Genomic DNA, 24,832 nt, shown 5'->3' with positions numbered 1-24,832 from the left:
TCATAAAGTAAGAACAGCACTGAATGAGAGACAACACCGTGTCCCACAATTACGAAGTGTCCAAATATGACTCAAAGCCTAAAATCTTTAGGTCCTGTATCTATGCACACATTCGCTTCAGTTTAAGATTGTAGCCTTAAGTTGTTGCTGCATGCTAGTTTCTTAGGCAACCTCTGAGCAGCAGCCTCTGAAGTGAGCAGCTTAAATAAAGTGACTTAGGTGATGTTGTTGCCTTTGAGAATTTGTCTCCAAGCAACTGAAGAGCCCTTTATTCTCTCTCACACACATACTCAACACTGGAGCAATTCAGTCCACTGGTACCTCAGGTTAAGAACTTAATTTGTTCTGGAGGTCCGTTCTTAACCTGAAATCGTTCTTAACCTGAGGTACGACTTTAGCTAATGGGGCCTCCCTCTGCCACCGCACCGCCACGCAATTTCTGTTCTCATCCTGAAGCAAAGTTCTTAACCCGAGGCACTATTTCTGGGTTAGTGGAGTCTGTAACCTGAATGTATGGGGCTGTTAGACAACATTTTAAACAAGAATTGGCAAAACCAGCACCCAGCATTTTTTGGAATAAAATACTCTAAATTGCAGGGGTAGGGAGAGATTTCTGCAGAAATTATGGGGGTTGAACAAATTCCAGCCAAATATGGGCTTCTCTGAATCCATTAGTTACTCAGTGCTGTAGTTGGCCTTTTTAAAGGCCTGTAAGTAGCGGCATGTATTGGTGGCACCACTTGCATGCACTAGAGGCTTCTGCAAAGTCTGTAACCTGCACAATGTGAACTGGACCTCTGCTGCCCCTGCATTTGGGGGAATATACAGGCATCTAAGAGGCAGAATTTGACTGGGGAAACCAAAATGGTTTTGTTGAGTTTCACATCTCAACTCCATTGTATTTTTCTGTGTATTTCACCTCCGCAACACACACACCAAACTTTCCGTCAAAACATGTTTGGAAAGAAATCTGCTGGTATTTTTAAATGCTTAAGGAATCCTACCACAAAAGGCCCTCTCAGAATCCCAAGGCACATGTGCCAAAATGCCACATTATAAATTTGATTGCTGGTCTGGTGTAGTGGTTAGAGTGTCTGACTAGGACCTAGGAGACCAGGGTTCAAATCCCCACTCAGCCATGAAGCTCACTGGGTGACCTTGGCCAGTCACTCATTTTCAGCCTAACCTACCTCACAGGGTTGTTGTGATAAAATGGCAAGGAGAACTTACGTACACTACCTTAAGCTCCTTGAAGGAAAGGTGGGGTTATAAGTGTAATAAATCTATAAAGGAAATAAAATTGAGACCAATTTTCCATTTGGGTTAAGATGATACATTACATATTAGAATAAGACAGCTACAAAAACAGCAAATCCATATCATCCTTTCTAGTGTTCTTCACCAGTCAGCCAGCCACCCACCCAGCCTTTTGGAAGACACATCCCAGAAAGTTCACTTGGGTCGAGTTCAAGAAAGTGTGTGTCTACAACTTCAGTGAATAGCTCAAACTCACCAGAAAATGTGAACTCCTTGCCCTGGATGACTGCTCCATCTCTCAGCTGATTCCTCCAGTATGATGAAATCTGTCAATCCAGGGTACAGAGACTGAAAATGCTTCATTTCAGCATAAGACCGATACTGTCCTGTCTTGTGAAAAAGAGAGGAGATGGAATGGTATTTTTATGAGTTGTGTTTTCTCGTACAACCAAGGAGCAGACCACATTCTGACAGGCATCCCACGCTGTGAAGTTACCTTGATGAAGAGAGGCTGAGTTTGCAGTAGTTTTTCTGATAGCTGCCCTAGGTCAGCAGCAGCCACAAGGTTCTTCACGGAGCAGGAGCAGTTGGCAGTCTGAGACACATTCTGTCTACAATCCAAGCCCCACCAGTCTTGACACTCTTTGAAGCAAAAGGATATAAGTGGTTTGTGAGCCCCAAGATTTCACTTAAGCAAACAGAAACAGTTTCCAAACATTACACTTGTCATTGCCATGGACTATCATGAGATAATTCATTGAAAAAGAATCTTTAAACTTGATATGGGCAACACCTGTCGCCCCATTCGAGAGCAAACAAGTGGTGCATTTCACAGTTCTGTCTCAGAATGAGCGCCCCCCCCCGGAACACCCCCAGATGGCAATGCATAACATTAAGTACATCATTAAGAGGGATACATACTTGCTACTCAAATGTAGTAAGTGGTTCTTCCTAATAAAGGACTAGCATGGCTTCCACAAAGGTAAATTCCATGTAACTAACCTTGGAGTGCTATCTAACAGTGTCAGCAATCATATGGATAGGAGAGATTCAGTAGATATTGTGTACTTGGACTGCCAAAAAGCTTTTGATAAAGTTGTTGATAAAGCTCAACAACTTTGGGGGGGGGGGGTATTCCCCCTTAAAATAGGTCAACAAGTTCTACCACCTCTTTTTCTAGAAAAAAAAACCCCTGCTTAACCCTGTGCTTTTTAACTTCTTCATAAACAACCTAAAGTTAGGGGTGAGCAGTGAGGTGGCCAAGTTTGCTGGTGACACCAAATTGTTCAGGGTAGCACAAACAAAAAGGAATTGTGAGCAGATCCAAAATGATATTTTCCAACTGGGTGAACGGGCATTAAAATGGCAAATGTAAGCAAGTGTAATTGTTGCACACTAGTGCAATTAATCCCTGTCTTCACATATATGCCAATAGGGTCTGATCTGACCAGAAATGAAACCTCAGTGAAAATGGCAGCTGTGAAAAAAGCAAACTCCATGTTAAAAGGACTGCAAATAAAAAAAAAATTGAGAGCATTGCAATATTGACAAACCTATGGTGTGAGGCATCTAAAATACTTTTATCACAGGGCTGGAAAAGTTTCAGAAAAGGGCAACCAGAATTATCATCCAACATTTGGACTTTTTTAGTTTAGAAAAATGCAAGTAAGGGGGTGATATCATACAACATAAAAGTATGCATGTTGTGAAGGAAGTAGATAGAGAAAAGCCTTTCTTTCTTTCTCCCTCTCTCTCATCACACTAGAAGCTGGAGTAATCTAGTGAAGCTGAAGGATGGAAGAATCAGGATAGACAGGAGGAAGAACTTATTCACAAAGCACATAGTTCAGACTCTGGAATTCACTACCAGAAGATACAGTAAAGGCTACCAAACTGATAGCTTAAAAGGTGCTTAGACAAATTCACAGCAAATAAGGCTATCATTGACCACTAGCTATGATGGCTGTGTACTACCTCCAGTATCCAAGGCTATATGCCTCTAAGTACCACCAGTTGCTGGGAATCACAAGCAGAGAAAGGACTGTCACGATATGGTCCTGCCAGCAGGCTTCCCATAGGCATCTGGCTCGCCACTGTGGGGAAAAGGACACTGGGAAGATGGGCCTTTGGTCTGATCCAACAGGGCTCGTCTAGCATTCTTATGTAACAGGAGCGTGTGATTTAAGTTACGGGCAAATTATATTTGAGGATCAGGCATTCTGTTTCTAATTTTAATAGGAAAAACAGAGCATAAGCAATTTGCCTGGCCTCAATGGAAATCAAATTTCAGCACTCCCTTTGGGGAATCGTATAATAGAATCATAGAATCATAGAGTTGGAAGAGACCACAAGGGCCATCGAGTCCAACCCCCCGCCAAGCAGGAAACACCATCACAGCACTCCTGACATATGGTTGTCAAGCCTCTGCTTAAAGACCTCCAAAGAAGGAGACTCCACCACACTCCTTGGCAGCAAATTCCACTGTCAAACAGCTCTTACTGTCAGGAAGTTCTTCCTAATGTTTAGGTGGAATCTTCTTTCTTGTAGTTTGGATCCATTGCTCCGTGTCCGCTTCTCTGGAGCAGCAGAAAACAACCTTTCTCCCTCCTCTAGGTGACATCCTTTTATATATTTGAACATGGCTATCATATCACCCCTTAACCTCCTCTTCTCCAGGCTAAACATGCCCAGCTCCCTTAGCCGTTCCTCATAAGGCATCGTTTCCAGGCCTTTGACCATTTTGGTTGCCCTCCTCTGGACACGTTCCAGTTTGTCAGTGTCCTTCTTGAACTGTGGTGCCCAGAACTGGACACAGTACTCCAGGTGAGGTCTGACCAGAACAGAATACAGTGGCACTATTACTTCCCTTGATCTAGATGCTATACTCCTATTGATGCAGCCCAGAATTGCATTGGCTTTTTTAGCTGCCGCGTCACACTGTTGGCTCATGTCAAGTTTGTGATCAACCAAGACTCCTAGATCCTTTTCACATGTACTGCTCTCAAGCCAGGTGTCACCCATCTTGTATTTGTGCCTCTCATTTTTTTTTTTGCCCAAGTGCAATACTTTACATTTCTCCCTGTTAAAATTCATCTTGTTTGTTTGGGCCCAGTTCTCTAGTCTGTCAAGGTCGTTTTGAAGTGTGATCCTGTCCTCTGGGGTGTTAGCCACCCCTCCCAGTTTGGTGTCATCTGCAAATTTGATCAGGATGCCCTTGAGTCCATCATCCAAGTCGTTGATAAAGATGTTGAATAAGACCGGGCCCAAGGCAGAACCCTGTGGCACCCCACTAGTCACTCTTCTCCAGGATGAAGAGGAACCATTGATGAGCACCCTTTGGGTTTGGTCAGTCAGCCAGTTACAAATCCACTGAGTGGTAGCATAGTCAAGACCGCATTTTACCAGCTTCTTTACAAGAATATCATGGGCACCTTGTCAAATGCCTTGTGAAATCAAGGTAGGCTACATCCACTGCGTTCCCTTCATCTACCAGGGTTGTAATTCAGTCAAAAAACGAGATCAGGTTAGTCTGACATGACTTATTTTTCAGAAATCCATGCTGACTATTGGTGATCACAGCATTCCTTTCTAGGTGCTCACAGACTGTTTGCTTAATGATCTGCTCCAGAATCTTACCTGGTATTGATGTCAGACTGACTGGGCGGTAATTATTTGGGTCCTCTCTTTTCCGCTTTTTGAAAATAGGGACAACATTTGCCCTCCTCCAGTCTGCCGGGACTTCACCTGTTCTCCAGGAATTCTCAAAGATGACTGCCAGTGGTTCTGAGATCACATCTGCCAGTTCTTTTAATACTCTTGGATGCAGTTGATCTGGCCCTGGAGACTTGAATACATCTAAACTAGCCAAGTATTCTTGTACTATCTTCCTTAGTTATTCTGGGCTGTGTTTCCTCTGCTGAATCATTTGCTCCAAATTCTTCAGGTCGGGCATTGTTTTCTTTATCAGAGAAGACTGAGGCAAAGAAGGCATTGAGGAGTTCAGCCCTTTCTGTGTCCCCTGTTTGCATTTCACCATCTTCTCCTCTGAGTGACCCCACTGTTTCTTTGTTCTTCCTTTTGCTACGAACACCCATAGAAGCCTTTTTTGTTGCTTTTAACCTCTCTAGCAAGCCTGAGTTCATTCTGTGCTTTAGCTTTTCTGACTTTGTGTCTACACGTGCTGGCTATTTGTTTGAATTCCTCTTTGGTGGTTTCCCCCCTTTTCCATTTTTTGTACACATCCTTTTTTAATCTTAACTCAGTTAAAAGTTCTTTAGATAGTCACCCTGGCTTCTTTAGGCACCTTCCATGTTTCCGTCTCATTGGTATTGCCTGAAGTTGTGCTTTTACTATCTCCCTCTTAACAAACTCCCAGCCATCATGAACTCCCTTTCCTTTTAGTATTACTGTCCATGGGATCTCACCCAGCACTTCCCTAAGTTTTATGAAGTCGGCTTGCTTAAAGTCAAGAAATTGAGTCCTAGTATGCTTGGCTGCTCCTTTCCGCTGTATAGTAAACTTCAGAAGAGCATGATCACTTGCGCTTAATGATCCTTCCACTTCTACCCCACTAACCAGGTCATCAACATTGGTTAGGAACAGATCTAAAATGGATGTTCCTCTTGTTGCTTCTCCCACTTTCTGGACAATGAAGTTGTCTGCAAGGCCAGTGAGGAATCTGTTTGACCTTATGCTCTTGGCTGAGTCTGACATCCAACAAATATCCGGGTAATTGAAGTCCCCCATTACTACTATCTCCCTTCCTTTTGCATGCTTGGCCATCTGTTCCAAGAAGGCATCATCTATGTCCTCCGTTTGGCTTGGGGATCTATAGTAAACTCCCACAATGAGGTCACTATTATTCTTCTCTCCCTTAATTTTGACCCAAATGCTCTCACTTTGGCTTTGAGGTTCTAAATCTTGGATCTCTTCACAGGTATACACATCCCTGACATATAACGCCACTCCTCCTCCTTTCTTGTCTGGTCTGTTTCTCTGAAATAGATTGTATCCCTCCATTATTACATTCTAATCGTGGGACTTATCCCACCAGGTTTCAGTGATGCCTATTATGTCATATTTAGTTTGCTGTACCAAGAGCTCAAGCTCATCTTGTTTATTTCCCATGCTTTGCGCATTAGTGTACAGACATTGAAGTCCATTAATCATTCCCCGTGTCTCTTATTTAAGGATTTCAATCAATCTCCTTTGATTAGAGAGACTTAGCTTAAATGGTCATTTTACAATACCGTATAATACAACAAGATAAGTAAGGCTTTGTCTTTTATTGGTTAGACTTTTTGTTGTTGTAGCTTGGAAGTGATGGTTAGCATATGACCCCTTATTGGGGGGAAATGAAGAGATGGTGGCTTATTTCCCACCAGGGTCTCTCCCCTCCTTTTGCATATAGGTAACTGTAATCATGTTACACAGAATGACATCTCAGGAGAAGAAAATAGGGGAGTTTTTTCATCATTACACTTTTGAGAAAGGGATTCTCTCAAGAGACAGAAGAAACCACAGTGGTTAATTCTTTATGGCTTGTTCATTATCATCATTATTTATCAAATTTCTGTACCACCCTTCATCCAAGGATCACAGGAAAGCTTGCAGTATCTGACTGAATGCTGTGTTTCATGTGTTACCTCTGGGATGTGTTCTAGAAAGATCACAATATGACTTGTTTGTTACTGGAAAACTTGCATCAGAGCCTTCTTAAAAAGATACTTGATAACGACATTGTATTCTTAAGCACGCATACAAATTCTTGATGTTTTAGTAAGCAAGAACAACTGCTTCAATGTGCACCTCCCAACTGCACAGAGGCTAAATTACAGAAAATCTCTGCCCAATGGGGCAGAAAGAATCAAGAAAAAGAGGTTGCAAATGATAGCCCTTCAGGGGGCCACATGGTATTGGTGGGTGCGGCCAGAGGTAAAAAGGGACAGAGCAATTAATTTGAATTTTTCTTTTGTACAATAGGCTAGGTTCTACACACACTTGCACACTCCTCTCTATCCTAAAAGCATTATCAGAGTTCAAGGGCACATTCTAGCCAAGCAAATGCACTCAGGAAAGACACAAATCAGGGTCGGTAATATTATTAGCCAGAGGGATGGCTTCCCAATAGACAGAGAGGCAGGGAGCTGCTGCATTGGCCCTAGGCCTGGGGATCCCCACTCCTGATCTTAAGGATCAACTTCTGTAACAAGCAATCAACAATGCTTCCTTTGATTTCCTTCAGTACATCCTAACAGAAGACAATACAAAATTCATGGAAAAGGAGGACCGTTAAAATGCTTCTGATGCCTTTAAAGTCTCTGAAGCCATTTCAGGAGGTTTACCCAGTTTGAAAGACTGAGATGTTTAGCATCGCAAGATATAGAAGCACAGAGCAATCTGTACGGCTGTGCATTAATCACATCTACCAAACAGAGCCCAATTTATCTTTGCAGCCAATTCTGGGTATTTGCATTCTCAATTGCATGATTCAGGAGGTTTTTGTTTGCCATGAATAACCCACTCAAGTATTCCAAGTGGGCTTAAAAAAATTTGTTTAATCAATCTGAGATTTATTGTTGAGGGTGTTCCTTTGTACACCAGAAAGTGTGTGACTTGCATAAAAAGTGCAGTGGGAAAAGGGAGGGAGGGCAGCAGGCTAGCCTGGATTTGGAGAGAGACTGAAGGGTGACATGGAAGAATAACAGACTGAGCAAAGAGCAGAGGCAATGCAAACACAGGAGTGTAGAAGAGGACTGAACTGGAGCTTGACGTAGTAGTCTTCTCTCCTCTACTACCTTCAGTTATACTCCTCTGCATTCCTTTGAGATTATCAGTCTGTCTGTGGGCACACTCAAGGTGTATTTGACCTTTAAGTGTAGCAGGCCTCGATCCGTTTGTAGCATAGCCAGTTTCTAAATTCTCAAAAAAGAATATTCAAGCTGGAATGCTGTAGTTAAAACATGTCGGTTAAGGTTTCAAGAGCATTTGTGCTTGATTCCAGGGCCAGCACCCAGTTCTAGATGTGTCCCCCCACCAGTCCCTACTTTCACAAGTCTGAATTCTGAGAGCAATCCCGTTTGCAACTACAGTGGTACCTCTGGATGTGAACGGGATCCTTTCCGATCCTGAAGCGAACGCAACCCACGTCTGCGGGTTGCGATCTGCTGCTTCCACGCACGCGCGTGACATCATTTTGAGTGTCTGCGCATGTGTGAGTGGTGAAACCCGTAAGTAACGGTCCCCCGTTACTTCCGGGTCGCCGCAGAGCACAACCCAAAAAGTCTTAAGCTGAAGCGACTTCAACCCGAGGTATGACTGTACAAGCAGTGGGCCTACAAATATGCATACAGGATCTCACCAGTAGGATCGCATCCCCACCAAGAATGCAACATAGATCCTTGAAACAAGCAGCTTAAGATACCACATATCTGGGAAGGCTCTCCTTCTCAACTCTTAAAAATAGGCAGGCTATTTCCAACACTTAATTCATGTAACTTGCAGTGATGTGTATATTTTCGCCTGCCAGTTTAAAGACACCAGGCACACACAAGAGCTTTGCAAAGCTGAGACTAACATAGAAGCGTGCATGCACATGAAAGCTCACACTAATAACAAACTTAGTTGGTCTCTAAGATGCTACTGGAAGGAATTTTTTTATTTTGTTTCGACTAACATAGAAGTTATTAAAAATGAGCTGCTGTTGCCATGACAAAGAGATAGCGAAGCTGAAATAACGCAATTCTGCATTTATCTGGCAGGGAATACGGAGACCCACATCATTTAAAATCCACTAAAGGAGGAAGATTGTGTTGTGCTGTTACTAAGCAGTATATTTCTGTGCCAAAACACCAAAGAGGATATTTTGATCCTCATTAGACAGCAGAGTCCCACTTTGGCCAGGTTCACACGTCACATTAAGCCAAACCCTAGCTCAGCATAAATGTACATGCTCTTGGAGAGGAGCTCACAGACACTTCGCTCCTCCCTGGTTCTTCTCACTACTGCACTGAGCATCACAATTGTGTTGCTGTTTTCCCCCTACTGACCAGAAGTGTAGACAGGAGCAGTTTCTGCATCTCTCCTTAGAGGCTCAGCAACTTCATATGGGAGTCAGCCTGTCACTCAGACCTGAGGTCAGAGTACTGTATCATTACCAACTGTTTCTCTTGGCTATCCATACAAACCACCAGGCACTTTTTTTTTTAATCCATATAATCACCATTTTAATCTTTCAGTCACTTCAAATCACTTCACACGCAGTAACAACTTTTGGCATGCTAAGAAGCTAATTTGATAGGAAAGATGGACCCCAAAGAGCTAAGGGAGTCGGGAAGTTAAGACACAACAGTCTAGATCCAGAGAACTCACAACTGGCCACTGGCTGGGCCCTTTCCTGGAGAAGATGGACCTATCACACCTCCTAGGTTGGCTGGTTAACTGCAAAACACTCAAAAGTAAGGACTAACCAACTAGCCCAAACATGTTCTGACTGGGAACAGACTGCTTTTAATTAAAGGGCTGGCGCTGTGCTGTTTTGTAATTATTGGTATGGTTTTAATAGATTTTATATATGTAGCTAGTTTAAATTTATCAAATCTTAAGCACCGTCAGGGGAAAAGGAGGGATATAAATAAATTTGTTGGTGGTGGCTTTTTGGAGCATCCAGTCCGTTTTCAAGCTCCAAAATGTTTGTCATTGTCTTTGTTTATTTAAAGGATCGTCATCTCTTACGTGCTTAGGTCTTCAATGGAGATACTGCTCCACCACCACTGACAGACGTGCAGCTGCTGGGTATGCAAGTCAGAGACTTTATAGTTATTGTCCCCAGGAAGGGGAACTTTCTGTCCTGGGAGGCTTCTTTGGTTGACATTTCAAGGCCTAGTTGACTGTTTCATTTCAATGTGCCTTTGGCACACAGAGCTGGAATTGTTGTCCCCTCCACCCCTTCCTATTTCCAAGTTGGCTCTTGTCACTGGTTTTGTTTTTGGCTGTCTATGTGGTTTTAAGCTGTGCTGGTCTGAAGGTGCTGCTCCCTTATTGTTGTGTTTTAAATATTCTTTTCTACCCACCACAGGGGTCCGCCTATGTGTGGGATGTAAATATCTGAAAACCAACCAACTAGCCCAGACAAGCTAGTCCCCAAAGGGGATTTTAGACCAACAATACGCAAATAACAGCGCCCTGTGATACATGCCAAATTGCTTTCGAAATTTAAAGAGAGTTTCAAAAGCAGTTTGAGATATAGCAAAAGTGGCTATGTTTCAAAATGTTCAAAAAATTCTCTGGCATGTACAGCCCACTGTGTGTATCTAAAGTTGGCCTTTTGATCCTCAAGCGTGTGAAGAACTTTCCCCAGAATTATATAGAAACTGGACAGACAAACCAGAACTAGACATTTTGTCCATAAATCTTAGGTGAATAGCGTGTGTGGTTACACTGATATCATACATTCATTTTTTAAAAAAAATATTTATCTTTCATGCCATATAGGCTAAATCATACTACAAATAAACTCAAGTAACATCACGTTTAGAACGTTTTTGCACATCAGGAGCTGAGTAAGCTCAGCAACGCCACATGGTCTCCAAGGGTTGGCTCACACTTTGATTATCCAACCCGCAAAATCTGTAACATGCATCCGCCCTGCATAGCTTTGGTAACAGGCTGCACCATTTCTTGGCATGACTAGGTAGAAGTGTCATGCCTGTACTGGGCTATCCTGTGCCAAATTATTTATTTGATTCAGGAAGAGTAAAAATCTCCACTAACAGATGAGATCACTACAGGCAATGTGGCTGCCTCCTTTGGATTTATGCAGGTGCACACATTCAAAATGAAGCTAAGATCCTTTAGAGCATAAACCATTAATAACCTGCACTAGCCAAAAAAAACCCCACCAGTTGCACCATGCTCTGCAGCAGCCAAGATTACTCCAAGCAGAAGTGATTTTTCCCTGCTTAGCAGACATCCTCAATCTCAAAACATGGCCATACAATACTCACAATTGCTACCCTCGTTGCTATTGCTGCTCTGTCTTACAACTTAGCACTCTACAAGGAAAGAGAGAAACAGTGGCGGTAAAATATAAAGCTACTCATTGCAACAGACTTGTTTTTTTCTGCAAGGATAAATATGTATATTGGAATAAAACTAATAATAGGTTTAGTCAGGGAAAGCAAACCATTATTTTGATTCATTTAAAAGTAGCAGCACAAGCTCTGACTTCATTTAGACATTGGGGGGGGAAACATAGCGAGACTCAATTTTGCATCTGAAAGTCACCAAAACTAACTTGCAGAGACCTGGATAGTACGAGTCCTTCACATTTGAGAGTAAAAGACTGGGGAGGTTAAGAAAACAATCCTATGCACACTTCTCTTGGAGTAAGCTTAATTGTACTTAACCTCCAATTAATAGCGGATTGCGCTTTGAAGCACTGAACTGATACAGGTCTGTCCCCCACCTCCCAGTTTCTAGCTTAGCCACAGTCACAGTATAACTGAAAGGGGGAGACCTCATCTGTCATCCTCCTCTCTTATTTCTATCTGTCACCAGAGGTTCTAAGAATATCATGACTCAGCAGAAAGAGCTGAAAGGTGCTCCTGTTATGACCACCTTACAGGGATATTAAGTGTTATAGCCATTAATTACCAAAGTCAATTTTGTGGCAAGGATTCAAAGCGTCTTGTGCTATGTGTATTCAACAGTGACTTCAAAATCATAACTTCCATTTTTTGTGGGGGAAGTTTTAGCGTTTAAGATTGGAGATAAAAACTTGGAAACTGGGCTTCAGCATGAACAGAAAAACTCAAACATTTGAATTGAATTAAAAAGAAATGCACAATTTAAAAAAACCTCAAATTTCAAGCCACAAGAGTTCTAGTGTTGTCATCCTCAGATTACCCCAGCTGGAACAACAGTCATGGTTCAGTGGAAACCAGATGTCAAAACTGATTTTTTTATGAAATGCACATGCTCAGTAAATGCATGGAGAGAGGGAGAAAGAAGGGGACACATCACTCTACCATGTTTTACATAATAAGCATACCAATCCTGAAGCAAGGAAGAAACTGCTTCTTCACAACTTTGCAAAGCTGAACACCACCAAGGTGGAATTACCACCAGGACTACGTGCCCTCACATTCAAATATCAACCTTTTGTCCAAAATAAATGAATTACTACTTATTTCATTTACTCCATCTCCTAAATCTGCACTTTCTTTGGCCTCCCCTCAATCCCAATGTTTTCAAAGAAAAGAATGCAAAGAATGCAAAGACAAGGGTATCCTGCACACTTCTATGCTGTGGGAGACAGTGGTAGGAATGGAGATGGAATAGAAGCCCCATTCCTTGATCCCCTGGGAAATCATGTTAATACCTCTTTCAATTGCTTTGGGTTACCAAGGAATAAAAGCAAACATTTTCATAGCTAGTTTCTATATCTAAGAGTTGGAAACAGGTTTTCAAATAGCAGTACGTTAAAATACCCAATTCTGCACGTCTAGTGAACTTGAAAGAATAATTTAACACGTTATACAATGCAGTGCTCAAGAATTTTTAAAAAAATAGCTAGCTCTCTTAGAATGTGCTCAACACTAAGCTTTGAATGGCAAACCTTATTTGCCACTGGGTGAACCCCAACAGTTCACCCCCACAACAAACCCATCTTTTGTGGCCAGATATATATATATATATCATGCTAGCCTAAATGCAAAAAAATGCAAAAGAGTTTTCCACTTTCCAGATTCCCAAAATAACATGGAGCTGGTTTGCTATAATAAATGTCAAACAAACAGTTCAACTACTGAATAGCCAAGATAAAGTCATTGTTTAAAAAGAACTTGCACCACCCATCTGTACAAAGCCAGCCTGGACCTTAAAAAATGTGTACCAACACATGTGCCTGTTATTAGGCCTCAGATTATAATAAAATGAGATGTTTACAATGAGATTCAGAGCCCTGGGGCATCAGTTACAGTTCAGTTCATAATGGTGTAAGGATGCTGCAGCTGGGCTGACGTTAACGGACAACATTCTAGAGGCATCAGTATTTTCTGGTGGGAAAGAACACTAATCTGCAAAGGAAATCTTTGTGCATGCTCTATAGCAGACTCAACTGAAACTATCCAAGACATGATTTAGCCTGAGAGGGCCCTGAATGTTGGATGGAAGTCAAGCATGTCTCACGCTAAGCTGGAGAGCCAAAAAGATAGATATTGTTGCTGCAAATCTTCCCAAATGAACCATTTTTGCTAACCGCACCCTTGTTCATAATTTACGGCTTGGAGGTAGTGCTCAAGGGTTCTGAAATGTAGAAAGACTCCTCACTGCTTCTTCCAATCATATTATTTCAGACCTCAGTTGCAGTTCATTACTAACAAGGCAGTTGTGGCTCATATGCCAGCTTAAAAGTGACCTGCTGGAATTTCGCCCACCACTTTACATCATGCACCTCTGCAAACAGCCAAAACTGAGCCCAAGAGTCTGACCTGTTTTTACAAACAATTTCAGAGAAGCAGAAATGCCTGGCAAAGAACATAATCATTTCTAGTCTTGGATTTGGTATGTCAAAGGAATTTAGAAATGTGGGACGAATGAATGTTGGCCTAGCTCCATACTACCATCATTTTAAAGATACTTCTCTGTGCCAAGAACAAATGGAGGGCTTCCCACTGGACCACATCCTAGCGCTAAGAGTAATCATGTCTCCAAATAGCCCTGCGTATCTTGGGTTTCACCCAGTACATTATTATATAGTTCATTATTTAAATCTGTGATTGAAGGATAGATCTAGTCTCTTGGAAGTGGGGGAGAAAGGGTTTCTAGAACGTTGAGTTCCAGTGACCATATCAGTCCAGGCAAAGGAAATATAAAGTGCCCACTACACTTTCCTCTTTCAGGGCACTGCAACAGTGATGAAGTTTTCCATCGCTGTCAATAGCCTTCGCAAACAAGAGCGATTCTCTTCAAAGAGCTCCCTCCTCTTTTCATTTGCCAGCTAATTCAAGCTACCAAAGCAATTCCTTTAATGTCTAATCATTTTCATTATGTACTGATGTGATATTGCAACAGAAAATATAAACAGCAGCTCTTCAAAGATGCTTGACATCTAGCTTGAGTCAGCCTCTAAACAGGATTCTTCTCCATCCCACCAAAGCTGCTTAGTTACATTTGCTCTTTGCATTGTACATTATGAAACACACGTTGATATGGCAGCAGCCTTTACTCCCTTTTATCATTTCCCAGCTTAAGAGTTGCAGGAAGTGACTTACATGGCTGGACCTAATCAACCAACTAATGCAAGGGCACGGCAGTGAGCTAAATTTAAGATGGGAGATTTTGCAGAATGTAGGATTCCTGAAACTATGACAGTTCCCAAGCTAGAAAGAATCAGAGAGCAGTGAACAGCTGCGACTACACAGTCCATCAGTCTTTCCTTTAAAAATATGTCAGGAGACCCATCCAATTACAGTGGTACCTCAGGTTACATACGCTTCAGGTTACATATGCTTCAGGTTACAGACTCTGCTAATCCAGAAATAGCACCTGAGGGTTAAGAACTTTGCTTCAGGATGAGAACAGAAATCGTGCAGCAGCAGCGCGATGGCAGCAGGAGGGCCCATTAGCTAAAGTGGTGCTTCAGGTTAAGAACAGTTTCAGGTTAAGAACGGGCCTCCGGAACGAATTAAGTACTTAACCTGAGGTACCGCTGCACTACACTTAAAGCCCTCATCTTCCTTTGAGGCCTTGAGATACTTAATAGAATGAGGTGGCAAGGTTCCATGGCATTCCTTCAATTTGCTTTTGATAGAATGCAAATAGTATCAGATAAGCTATTATAATTGGGAGCTAGAAAAGCCATTGCTTTAACCTGTAGAAGCCCAGTATGAAAATCTAAGCAAAAAAAGGATCCTCTCTCTTATGTACATGTAAGAATAGTCATGAAACAATTCAGTCTGTAATCCTATGCATGCCTATTAGGGTATAAGTCTCATTGTACAAAATCAGAGCTTACCTAGAAGTGATTATGCCCAGGATTAAAACTTGAGAGTGGCAGACTGCATATCACATATAAATTGTGTGTATCCAAACACCAATGTTCTATGTTTGTTTTGATGAAAAGTACTATTGGGAGGCTACAATTTCAAACACAGCAGCAGCATAGGGAGTACTTAGCCTTTCCCTGCTAGGCCTTTTTTCAGTCAAAACTCCCCACCCAAGGGATTCCATATGCTTATTTAGTCTTGCAAATATGCATCCTGATCTATGCAAAGGTAGAAGCAGCTGGACCGTATGATTTTGAAGGAGACATGATTGGAAGGGGAAAGGTTAAACACACACACACCCTTTTTAAATGGAGTGTGAGATTTCAGGAAATCATCTTCAATAGATTTAGGGACCAATTACAAAAATAGGATGTGATTTCGTTTATTTCTGCAGGAATGGGTTTTTGCCAACATATGCATTCTGAGCTGAGGAACTGGTTTCAATACCAGTACTGATCTCTGCTCATGATCCTTCCACACATAGAAATTCAGGTAACTTTTCCTTATTTCAACAACCTAATTTAGGTGGAAGGGGTTGTTTTGTTATTGCTATGGCTAAAAATAAATAATTTTGGAGATAGTCTTTGTTGATCCACTGCCAATCAGCTAGAAAACTACCCATTTTAAACTGGTTTTTAATATTGTGTGATAATGTGTTTTAATATTAATGTTATATTTTAATTGCAACCCACTCTGGGACCCTAGGGTGAAGGACAGGTAATAAATAGTAGTAGTAGTAGTAGTAGTAGTAGTAGTAATAGTAATACATTCCAATCTATCTTCTGCCTTACCCACCCCTTGTTTATTCTCAACTGTCACAAAGGAAAAACAACCATTTGTGTGCCAAGCTTCCCAGAAATAAAATTTCCTTCAACTGAGTGCTAACAAAACAAAAAAAAGCAACACATTTAGACATGATAAGGTTTTTAAACAAATCTGCCCGAGAAGGCAGCACAGTTGTGATAGCCTTTCTGCAATTTAGACAGTTCTGCCCGCACCCATGTCTGGTTTATGCTATGTCTTGGTGGTTTATTATCTCAGAGTTAACTGCTCTGAAACCTTCCTGCAGCAGCTGAATACTAAGTTCAGCTACAAAACACTAGTCTCATTCCGAGTTTCCTTGGAGGGGCTTCCTCATTTCTGTTGACAAAGACCGAGATTGCTACATTTCCTGACGTGTACATTTCAATCACTACCGCAAAAAATAAACAGAAGAGATTTGCACCACTACCTTTCATAGCCTACCTGCTGAAATCAGATTTACCGGTCCTGAACTTTGAACCAAAGTTCCATGCAGAACTCAAAGCACCACCTTAAGCGCAGAGTAATCCTGTACAAATGCTGCTTTGAATGTTTTAGGGCGCTAGTGGAAAGACTCAGAATTACGTTGCAAGCAGTTTTTACAGGTAATACCAGAGTTAATGGTCACTTTACCATTAGCAGCATCCTGATCAGGCTCTTCCTATATGCTTGGACATTGTTGAAATACTCCAAACGCAACTAAATGGGTGATTTAAATATTTAGCCAAGTAGGAAAACATACAACAATTCTTAAAGATTTTAACATTTTTAAATGTATTAGAATAGCAAAAAATGATAACTGGTGATATCGTTTGTGGATATGTGCTTGATAGAGGAGGTGTAAAGCCAGGAACTCTGCATCCTGAGAGGCAGTAAAGGGTGAAAGTCTGATGCAACTGCTAAAAAAATGAATACAAGCCTTCTGAGTCCAGTTTAAACTGCGGACAAATTTACCAAAGTATTTTTGTTCCTGGCAGCCCTCCAAAAAATGTAAAGCTGTGTGATAAGTAAAGCATGCCAGGAAAAGCTGCACCTGTTAGTTGTGCAGCCAGAGGCCATCCAGGAAAAACAAAAATCTGGAAACTCCACTCTGGGGCAAGCTGCTCAAGCTAGGAGGAGACTTAATAGCAGCAGAGAAAAACCTCACCTTGTCCGATTTGGCTTCCCAGAACCTCCCTTTTGCAACACATTATCTTGTACAATCTGTGTGTATGTGCAATCCTGCGCCAATTTCATGAAGCACGAGTTTGTTAAATAAGGGGCCAATGGTAACTGGTTTGTTTTCACTCTCAAAAAATCCAGAACAAACTAAACCGCTCTCCCAACAATAAGCAAACTTCCCTGTGCTTTCTAAACTTTCCTTCACAACGTTAGGCTCTGCCTATCCTCATTTGTGACTGGTTTGGAACCAGTTTTAGAACATTAAAAAAAAATGCTAGCAGGTTGCCATGCTGCAGAGTGTAATGTCTCAGAACATGCCCACTGGAGGCAATTTGCTAAGCTTTGTTGTAAACACAAAAACAAAGCCTTTGAGCATGTTGATTAGTTAATTAGTGATTACTCCAGGCAGACCTCATATAGACCTTGGTAGTACTCATTTTGCTCCCTGTAAAAAGCAGTATTATTTTGCAATGAAAAGTAGGGGCATCATTACTGAATATTTTTCCCTAGCATGTATTGTCTTAGCATATCATCATGTGTGCTACCACCAACGCACCCCAAATGTTATGGTTAAGTAAATATGCAAATAACTCTCTTACTCTCCAGCATATACTTCTTGGTAATTGGTAAAGGCAGCAGTCGGATATGACTAATGAGGGAGCCCCATGCATAGGTTCTGGAGAGCGTCGTTTCGGGTGGCGAAAGTGTATGCGGCTGGATCATAAAGTACGCAGTTAGTAAAACTAACCCCAGCATAACCAGGCCCTGCAAGAGAAGACAAGCATTAGATTAGTCACAGGCACTTGTTCAGAGTGAGAACTGTCCCTTTCAGGTAATCATGTAGGTTATGATCTGCTGAGCTACATCACTTTGACACCAAAGCTTGCAACATGAAGTTACAGAGCGAGGATGGGGAACCTGGGGCCCTCCAGATGTGGATGGACTCCAGCTCCCATCAGCCCTGACCATTGGCCTTCCCCATCCCTGCTTTAGTGTCACTGCCTGCTGACAAAAGCTGTTGCAGGAATGTAGGCTCAAATACTCTAGTGAATATGGTTATCAATGAGGGGATGTTACGTGCAGTGCATTATTGCTCAGTGCATGCTCTTGCCTATACATCAGTAGCATAATGTGGTCCCTGTGCATTTAATAATACAGTAGTGGCCAAAATATGCAGCCAAACTTTCAGCAACGAAACTAGGTCAGGCATCCAGGCACCAAAAGTTTGACCCTGTGTGCCAGTTCTTTCTAACATTCCTGCCAGACACCAGGCATGGTAATGAAAGGCATTGCAGTGATTCAAGCCTTTATCTCGCTTGATATATTCTGGCCGTTAGGTTTCACTCCATTAGGTTGACCTTAAACTGTGGTCCACTTTGTATAAGGACATGCACACATACAAGATCATCCACAAATGCTTTACCTTATAGAGTACCATCAAAAGAGGGTAGCGTGGGGGTCCCCTTTGGGGCTCATTTTTTTCCAAGAGTTGCCTGATGAATTTCTCAATGGCCTTTTCAGACATACCACACTGATAACCAGTCTGCCTCACTAAGTCAATGGTCTCCGAGAGTTTATCATAAATGCTGAGTTCGCTGGCAGAAAGCTCCATGTCCTCTGGTGAAAAATCCTATTAAGGAAAATTCAAAACATTAAGAAACAAGATATCCCAGTGCCTCAAAGAAGATCATAGGAGAGGACAGCAAATTCCTAATCTAAGCAAGGTTTCTTTGTGTTAAAATTGCAAAGCTGGCTGTGAGGTCTCATTAACATAGCTCATTAAACTCCACCCAGATCCTTGATTTTAAACATTCTAAAATAGGGCTAGTTTGCTCATCTAAGTAAAACACATAATGACTACTATAAAAGTATCATTGTTGTTTACATTGAAAATGCACGAATTGGCACAGAGAGGGATGAAGTCACTGTGCGAGTGGAATAATGTCACTCATGCAATATAACTTCGCTCTTTCCTCCCCCCCTCCTCCATCTACGGTGGGGGTTCTCCAACCCTCCAGAGCTGATGGAGCTGGGGGTAGGAGAAGGAGAGGAACTTCTATTAAACCAGTGGAAGCTGTTTCACTGTTTTCCTCATGCAATGTCTTAGTTAGATGCAACTGTACACAAACATATTATGGTAAAAGCTTTCATAGACATCTAAGGAAGTGGACTGTAATCCACAAAATCTTGTGGCATTACAAACATGCTAGGCTCTTTGTCCTACAACTACGAATATCACCTAATAGGAAGTGGTTGCCTTCATGCCCTGCTTGTGAATTTCCAAGAAAACATGGGATGCCATAGCGAATGCTGGATTAGATACATTCACAGACAGAAACCACTGTATTTACTCAAATCTAATGCTCACCTTTTTTGGCCAAATTACATTGCGAAAATTCAGGTGTGTGTTAGATTCACTGGCGTAATAGACTTGAGTAAATATGGTATACACAATGGAGTTTTATTTTCTCAAGGCAGCACAAAAGCTATTTCACAAAAGGTCCACTTTTTACAAATGAGGATCTGACTCACAAAACCTATTTCTGGTCAAGGGAGAGCAAGAACAACATACACAAGCAGACTTACAGGTAAACTTTTGAGCCTTCTTATAGTTTAGCATTTGTTAAACATCTGTTTTAGCACAAAACTACCATTCAGTTATCAAACCTTTCATTCACGATTTCTTTACAGCAAGGGTACTCTGTTATTTATGAAACTCTCAACAATTTAGTATCAAGGCCAACCCACCCACGTACAACTAAAAATGTGACAAGAGGATACTGAAAGGAGAAAATATGTAGAGGGTCAAGCCATTCCTGAAGTACCCCTCAAGGTCTTGCTGTATGATGACTCTATGCAATCATGTACTGGCGGGAGAAATGCTTAATTTCTAAGTAGAGAGAGAGAGTCCAAAATGAGCTATGTATCAACAGGAGGACGCAACGGGTTTATAGCTGTATTACTATTGTTTTTATAGCATTTTCCCAGCAAAAGATGTGCTTTAGAATTCTGACTTCCTTGTAAGATCCAACACTCCACAACAAACAAGCGGCAACAGCAGCTCTGATCTTCATACACAGTCAGACCCGATTCCTGATCCTGTGTTGGATTCAGTGTTCCAGCCCTGGGAACAAAGCACCCAGCACAATTCCTCCCCAAAATAGGAAGTGTGTGCAGATGCAGGGCCAGCCCAATACATTTTGGCACCTAAGGCAAACCACAAAATGGTGTGTGTGTGTCCCTCCCCAAGGAAGAAAGAGTGAGTGAAGATCTACATCAGAAACAATGGGAGAATAAAGATCTACATCGGGAACAAGGGGCTGGGGTCAAATCAACCTCTGAATTTGTTGGAGATGAGGAAACTGGCATAGAATTATAGAATCGTAGGAAGGGAACCTGAGGGTCATCTAGTCCAACCCCCTGCAATGCAGTTGTCCCATACAGGGATCGAACCTGCAACTTTGGCATTATAATCACCTGAGCTATCCAGGCATGCTATAAGTCAATTTCCTCCAGATAATGCTTTACAAAGTGATTTTTAAAATATATGTTCACATAATTGTCTTACATAAGGTAGTATATACATCATATACATCAGTTAGTATGTTTTCAACTAGATATTAAATCTGTTTTACAGGATTGCATCAACGGGCCTAGTTAGAATCTAGATTTGGGCAACAAACTTTTCCCAGGTGAGACTGGTTTGAGAACCTAAGATTCCCTCTGTAGCAAAGAAAGGAAAACTATAGATCATCTGTGGCTCCCTTGAGCCACCTAGATTTCAGTCACTAGATGTACACACTGCTTTCTGTCAACTTCTTTAATGTACCACGTTTTAACCTCTACCGTTGTTAAATGAATAAGGAGCTGCATCAATGGAGAGGGATGGGCAATATGACCTTCAGATTTGTTCTGGTCTCACATTTTTGTAGCCAAGGGATAATTCAGACTTAAAGAGATAACTCAGAAGTAAGAATACCCCATAAAGGTTAGAACAGTTTTGTTTTAACAGCACACTTCTATGCATGTTTACTCAGAAGTAAGGCACGCTGTTTGGCTTCCAGGATTGAAGCCTTAGAGACACTACTCCAGAGTCTGAATTGAAATGGGGCATTTACATTCCATGGTTGACTTTGCAAATCTATAATGCAGCCCTGTTTTACTTTATGTGCATATGCATGAAGAGGTAAAGCCTCATCACTTACTGTAAAAGTCTCATGAAACTGCCAACATTCACAAGACTCAGCATAAATGACACAGGAACTCATTCTAGCATTCATTCATTCACCTGTATGAAATCAACAACATACCTGAGATTCTAACCCTATACGCCTTCAGGGATTATGTAACACTGGTGAGATTGTAAACACCAGCTGCAAGAAATATGATCCTCGACATGCACAAATGACAAAAGCACAGGCCTATTTATGTCCAACACAAGCTTCCAGATTTCCGCTAGGCAGTGGTTCTTCCCAGTTGCTAGTCGGCAGACCCCAGGGAATCCGTGTAACCCACCCAGGGGGTCCGTGGCACCATTCATATAACAAAAACTACCCTGGAGTTATCAATATTTACAAAAGGAGGGGTTCTGTGACTTGGCTTTCGAAAAACAGGGGATCCAAAATACTTAGCTAATTGGGAAACACCATACATGTTAGAACCCACTTAAGGGAGCGCTGGACCACAATTTATGGAACTTACTGCTACCCCTTAAAATACCCCTTTTTTTCTCTCCCACTGACCGCCACTGACATTCCAAGCTGTGGGGCGCGAGGGAAGCACCGGCCACTGACAGGAGCATGGAGGCCTTTGCCCCCCCCCACACACACACACCCCGGTCTCCTCCGAAGAGGGCAGCTGGCCTGGGACAGTCCTTTGGGGCTGCCCTTCTCCCCTGTCATGCCCAGGCTCCCGACGAGGACCCCCCCCCCATCCCCATCAAGCGGCCAAGAGACCCCACCCCGACCCAGAGGCTTCTCCCGCCTTCACTTGAAAGCGGCCCTCCCTCGCCCACGCGCCTCCTCACCCCATGAACCGCCGCCCGGGTGGCTCCCACCAGACTGGAGAGGCGGAGCGCAGCGAGCATGGGAGCGACGCTCCCCGTGCAGGCGAGGAGGAGGGCTGGGCCTGCCGCTTCCTGCTTCCGGGCTGCGGAACGGGAGCGAGGCCGCAGATTCCCCGCAGCACTTTCGCCTCGCCCGGCGGCGCCTGCACGGCCGCGCCAACTCCCCGGACAGGGGCTCTAGCTCGCCGCGGTTCAAGAAGCCACCGCCCATGGTCGCCAGCTGGTGGTCAGCGGCCCTCCGGCTGTGCGGTGCAGCCCCGTCACGTGGGCTTTTACTCGTGAGGAAGGCCGCACCCTGGCGGTCAGCGGGGCTTGCGGCCCGAGGAAGCGGACTCAGCTGAGTCAGAACCCGCCGAGCCCGTTTTGCTCCACAGTGACTGGCAGCGGGATGCTGGCTGGCATCATCTGTCTAGGGCAGTGGTTCCGTTCTAAGCATCTCTAAAATCCTTATTCCCACCCCCTCCTCTGACATATAATTCTTATTATTCAAAAAGTGAACTCCTATTCATTGGAGGAAGCCTAAAAGACCATTAACTGTTAATAACTCATTCTCGAATTGGCCCCCTTAAAAATCAAATTGCCCCCCTGTGGGGCGTGTGCCCCACGTTGGGAAGCACGGGTCTAGGGTGTGAATGAAGGGGCTTCGTCCCAGATGGATAGGTAGATATCTGGGAGGAAGTTACATTGAACTCATGGGGGGGCGGGGGCTTAGTTCTGAGCAGACACAAATAGGCTTGCACTAGTCTTCTTGACAAGAATGTCGTCCAGGATGGCTTCTGTGAGACCAAACCTAATGCAAAATACAGTGGTACCTCGGGTTACATACGCTTCAGGTTACATATGCTTCAGGTTACAGACTCCGCTAACCCAGAAATAGTGCCTCAGGTTAAGAACTTTGCTTCAGGATGAGAACAGAAATAGTGCTCCGGCAGCGCGGTGGCAGCGGGAGGCCCCATTAGCTAAAGTGGTGCTTCAGGTTAAGAACAGTTTCAGGTTAAGAACGGACCTCCAGAACGAATTAAGTACTTAACCCAAGGTACCACTGTACTGTATGTGGAGGTTAAGTCTGCTGAATTCAGTGGGGCTTACTTCCAAGTAGTAAGAGCCACAGAACTGCTGTCTTCATTGCCAGCCCTGGACTCATAGTGTAGCAGGGTTGGTAGATGACATTTTCAAACAGGTTCCCTGGCAATTGCCTCAACATTCATTCAGTCATTTCAGGAAAGTAGGCTATAGCTAAGAACCATCATCCTCATTCCCTCCATTAGGCGCTTGAGTGCATGTCTATTTGCAAAGAAAACGGGGGCACCCAAAAAGAAGGTAGGATTTCTATATACTCCTTGGAATCCCTAAGTAAACAGAAATAGATATGTGTGTAAAAATAAAATAAAAACCCAAGTACCTGTGGTTTCAAGTACTTCTTCACACAGTGCATAGTCAAACTATGGAACTTGCTCTCCCAGGAGACAGTGATGGCCACTAACCTGGATGGCTTTAAAAGACAATTAGACAAAGTCATGGAGCCATCAATGGCTACTAGCCATAATGGCTATGCTCTGCTTTCATGGTCAGGCAGCAGCAATGCTTCCAAATATCAGTTGCTGGAAGCCACGCAACGGATGAGTGCTCTTCTGCTCAAATTCTGCTTGCTGGTTTGCCACAGGCATCTAGTTGGTAACTGTGAGAACAGGATGCTGGACAAGTTGGGCCATTGACTCTTATGTTCTTATGTTCCTATGCTGTACAGAATCTTGAGATTTCCATAGGGCTTGTGGCATCTTAAAGACTTAACACAATAGCATACATTTGCATACATTCCATTTTATTGGAAGCTTAAATTGTTATTTTGACTTGCATCTACGGGGTGGGGTGGGAGGAATTATAAACAGTGAGGTCAAAGGGAAATGAAATGCGGGGGGGAGGGGAGTACAGTGATAATAATTATACAATTAACCAGTTAAACCATCGAACAGTTGATAACACAAGAATTGTTAGGCCAGTTGACACAATATGCTAAAGCTCCTCTGTTTTCTGTGATAGCATGTTTCACACTGCATACTCCCTCTGAAGTTCCTTTGCTCTAGTTGAAGGGGGGAGAGTTTGGAAAAAGAAAAAGTGATTGAGTTGGCAGGGAGGGGATGAAGAGTTTAGTGACCTGTTCAAGCCTCTAACAAGGATTGCCAATGTGGTGCCCTCCAGATACTATTGTACTAACTCACATTATCCTTGATTGTTAAATAGGCTGATGGGAGCTCGAGTCTAACAACATCTGGAGGACACCATGTTTGCTACCCCTGCCCTAACATCTTTATCCTGGCCTTAGGGTTGGGGGGTGCATGCCAGGAGACTTTAAAAAAAAATCCATCCCAGGGATTTTTCCAACGGAGGGTCCAAGGCTGCCCCCTCACATTTCTTTTAATTACTTTATTATTCATTTCCCTTTGTATTCATTTGAGGGCCAGATTTCTGCAGAATTTTCACTTCCCGGTTGGGAATATGA

The 24,832-nt window shown here is 42.8% G+C and overlaps 1 protein-coding gene across 4 annotated transcripts in view; it reads right to left on the bottom strand.

The window, feature by feature from the left end:
- The window catches only part of LOC309372738 (bombesin receptor-activated protein C6orf89 homolog), a 30,567-nt gene extending 7,972 nt beyond the window's left edge, over positions 1–22,595 (bottom strand). For 2 of the 4 annotated variants that reach the window (XR_014169652.1, XM_081916557.1), the window contains exons 1-5: positions 22,294–22,595; positions 18,691–18,897; positions 17,867–18,032; positions 1,754–1,899; positions 1,514–1,647 (exon numbers count right to left, since the gene is read on the bottom strand). Coding sequence is in view for 3 of the 4 variants with exons in the window: in XM_081916557.1 (XP_081772683.1) it covers positions 1,514–1,647; positions 1,754–1,899; positions 17,867–18,032; positions 18,691–18,897; positions 22,294–22,353 (713 nt within the window). In the remaining variant the exon portion in view is untranslated. Of the gene's footprint in view, positions 1–1,513; positions 1,648–1,753; positions 1,900–17,866; positions 18,033–18,690; positions 18,898–20,015; positions 20,377–21,577; positions 21,953–22,293 lie in introns of those variants that run through there. The other 2 variants (XM_081916558.1, XM_081916559.1) reach the window with 2 other exon arrangements.
- Positions 22,596–24,832: the final 2,237 nt, after the last annotated feature.

The sequence above is a fragment of the Podarcis melisellensis genome (genome assembly GCF_964234715.1).
Source record: "Podarcis melisellensis genome assembly, chromosome: 6".
Taxonomy (NCBI): domain Eukaryota; kingdom Metazoa; phylum Chordata; class Lepidosauria; order Squamata; family Lacertidae; genus Podarcis; species Podarcis melisellensis.
The sequence above is the reverse complement of the archived record's forward strand: the minus strand, read 5'-3'. Positions and strand labels throughout refer to the sequence as shown.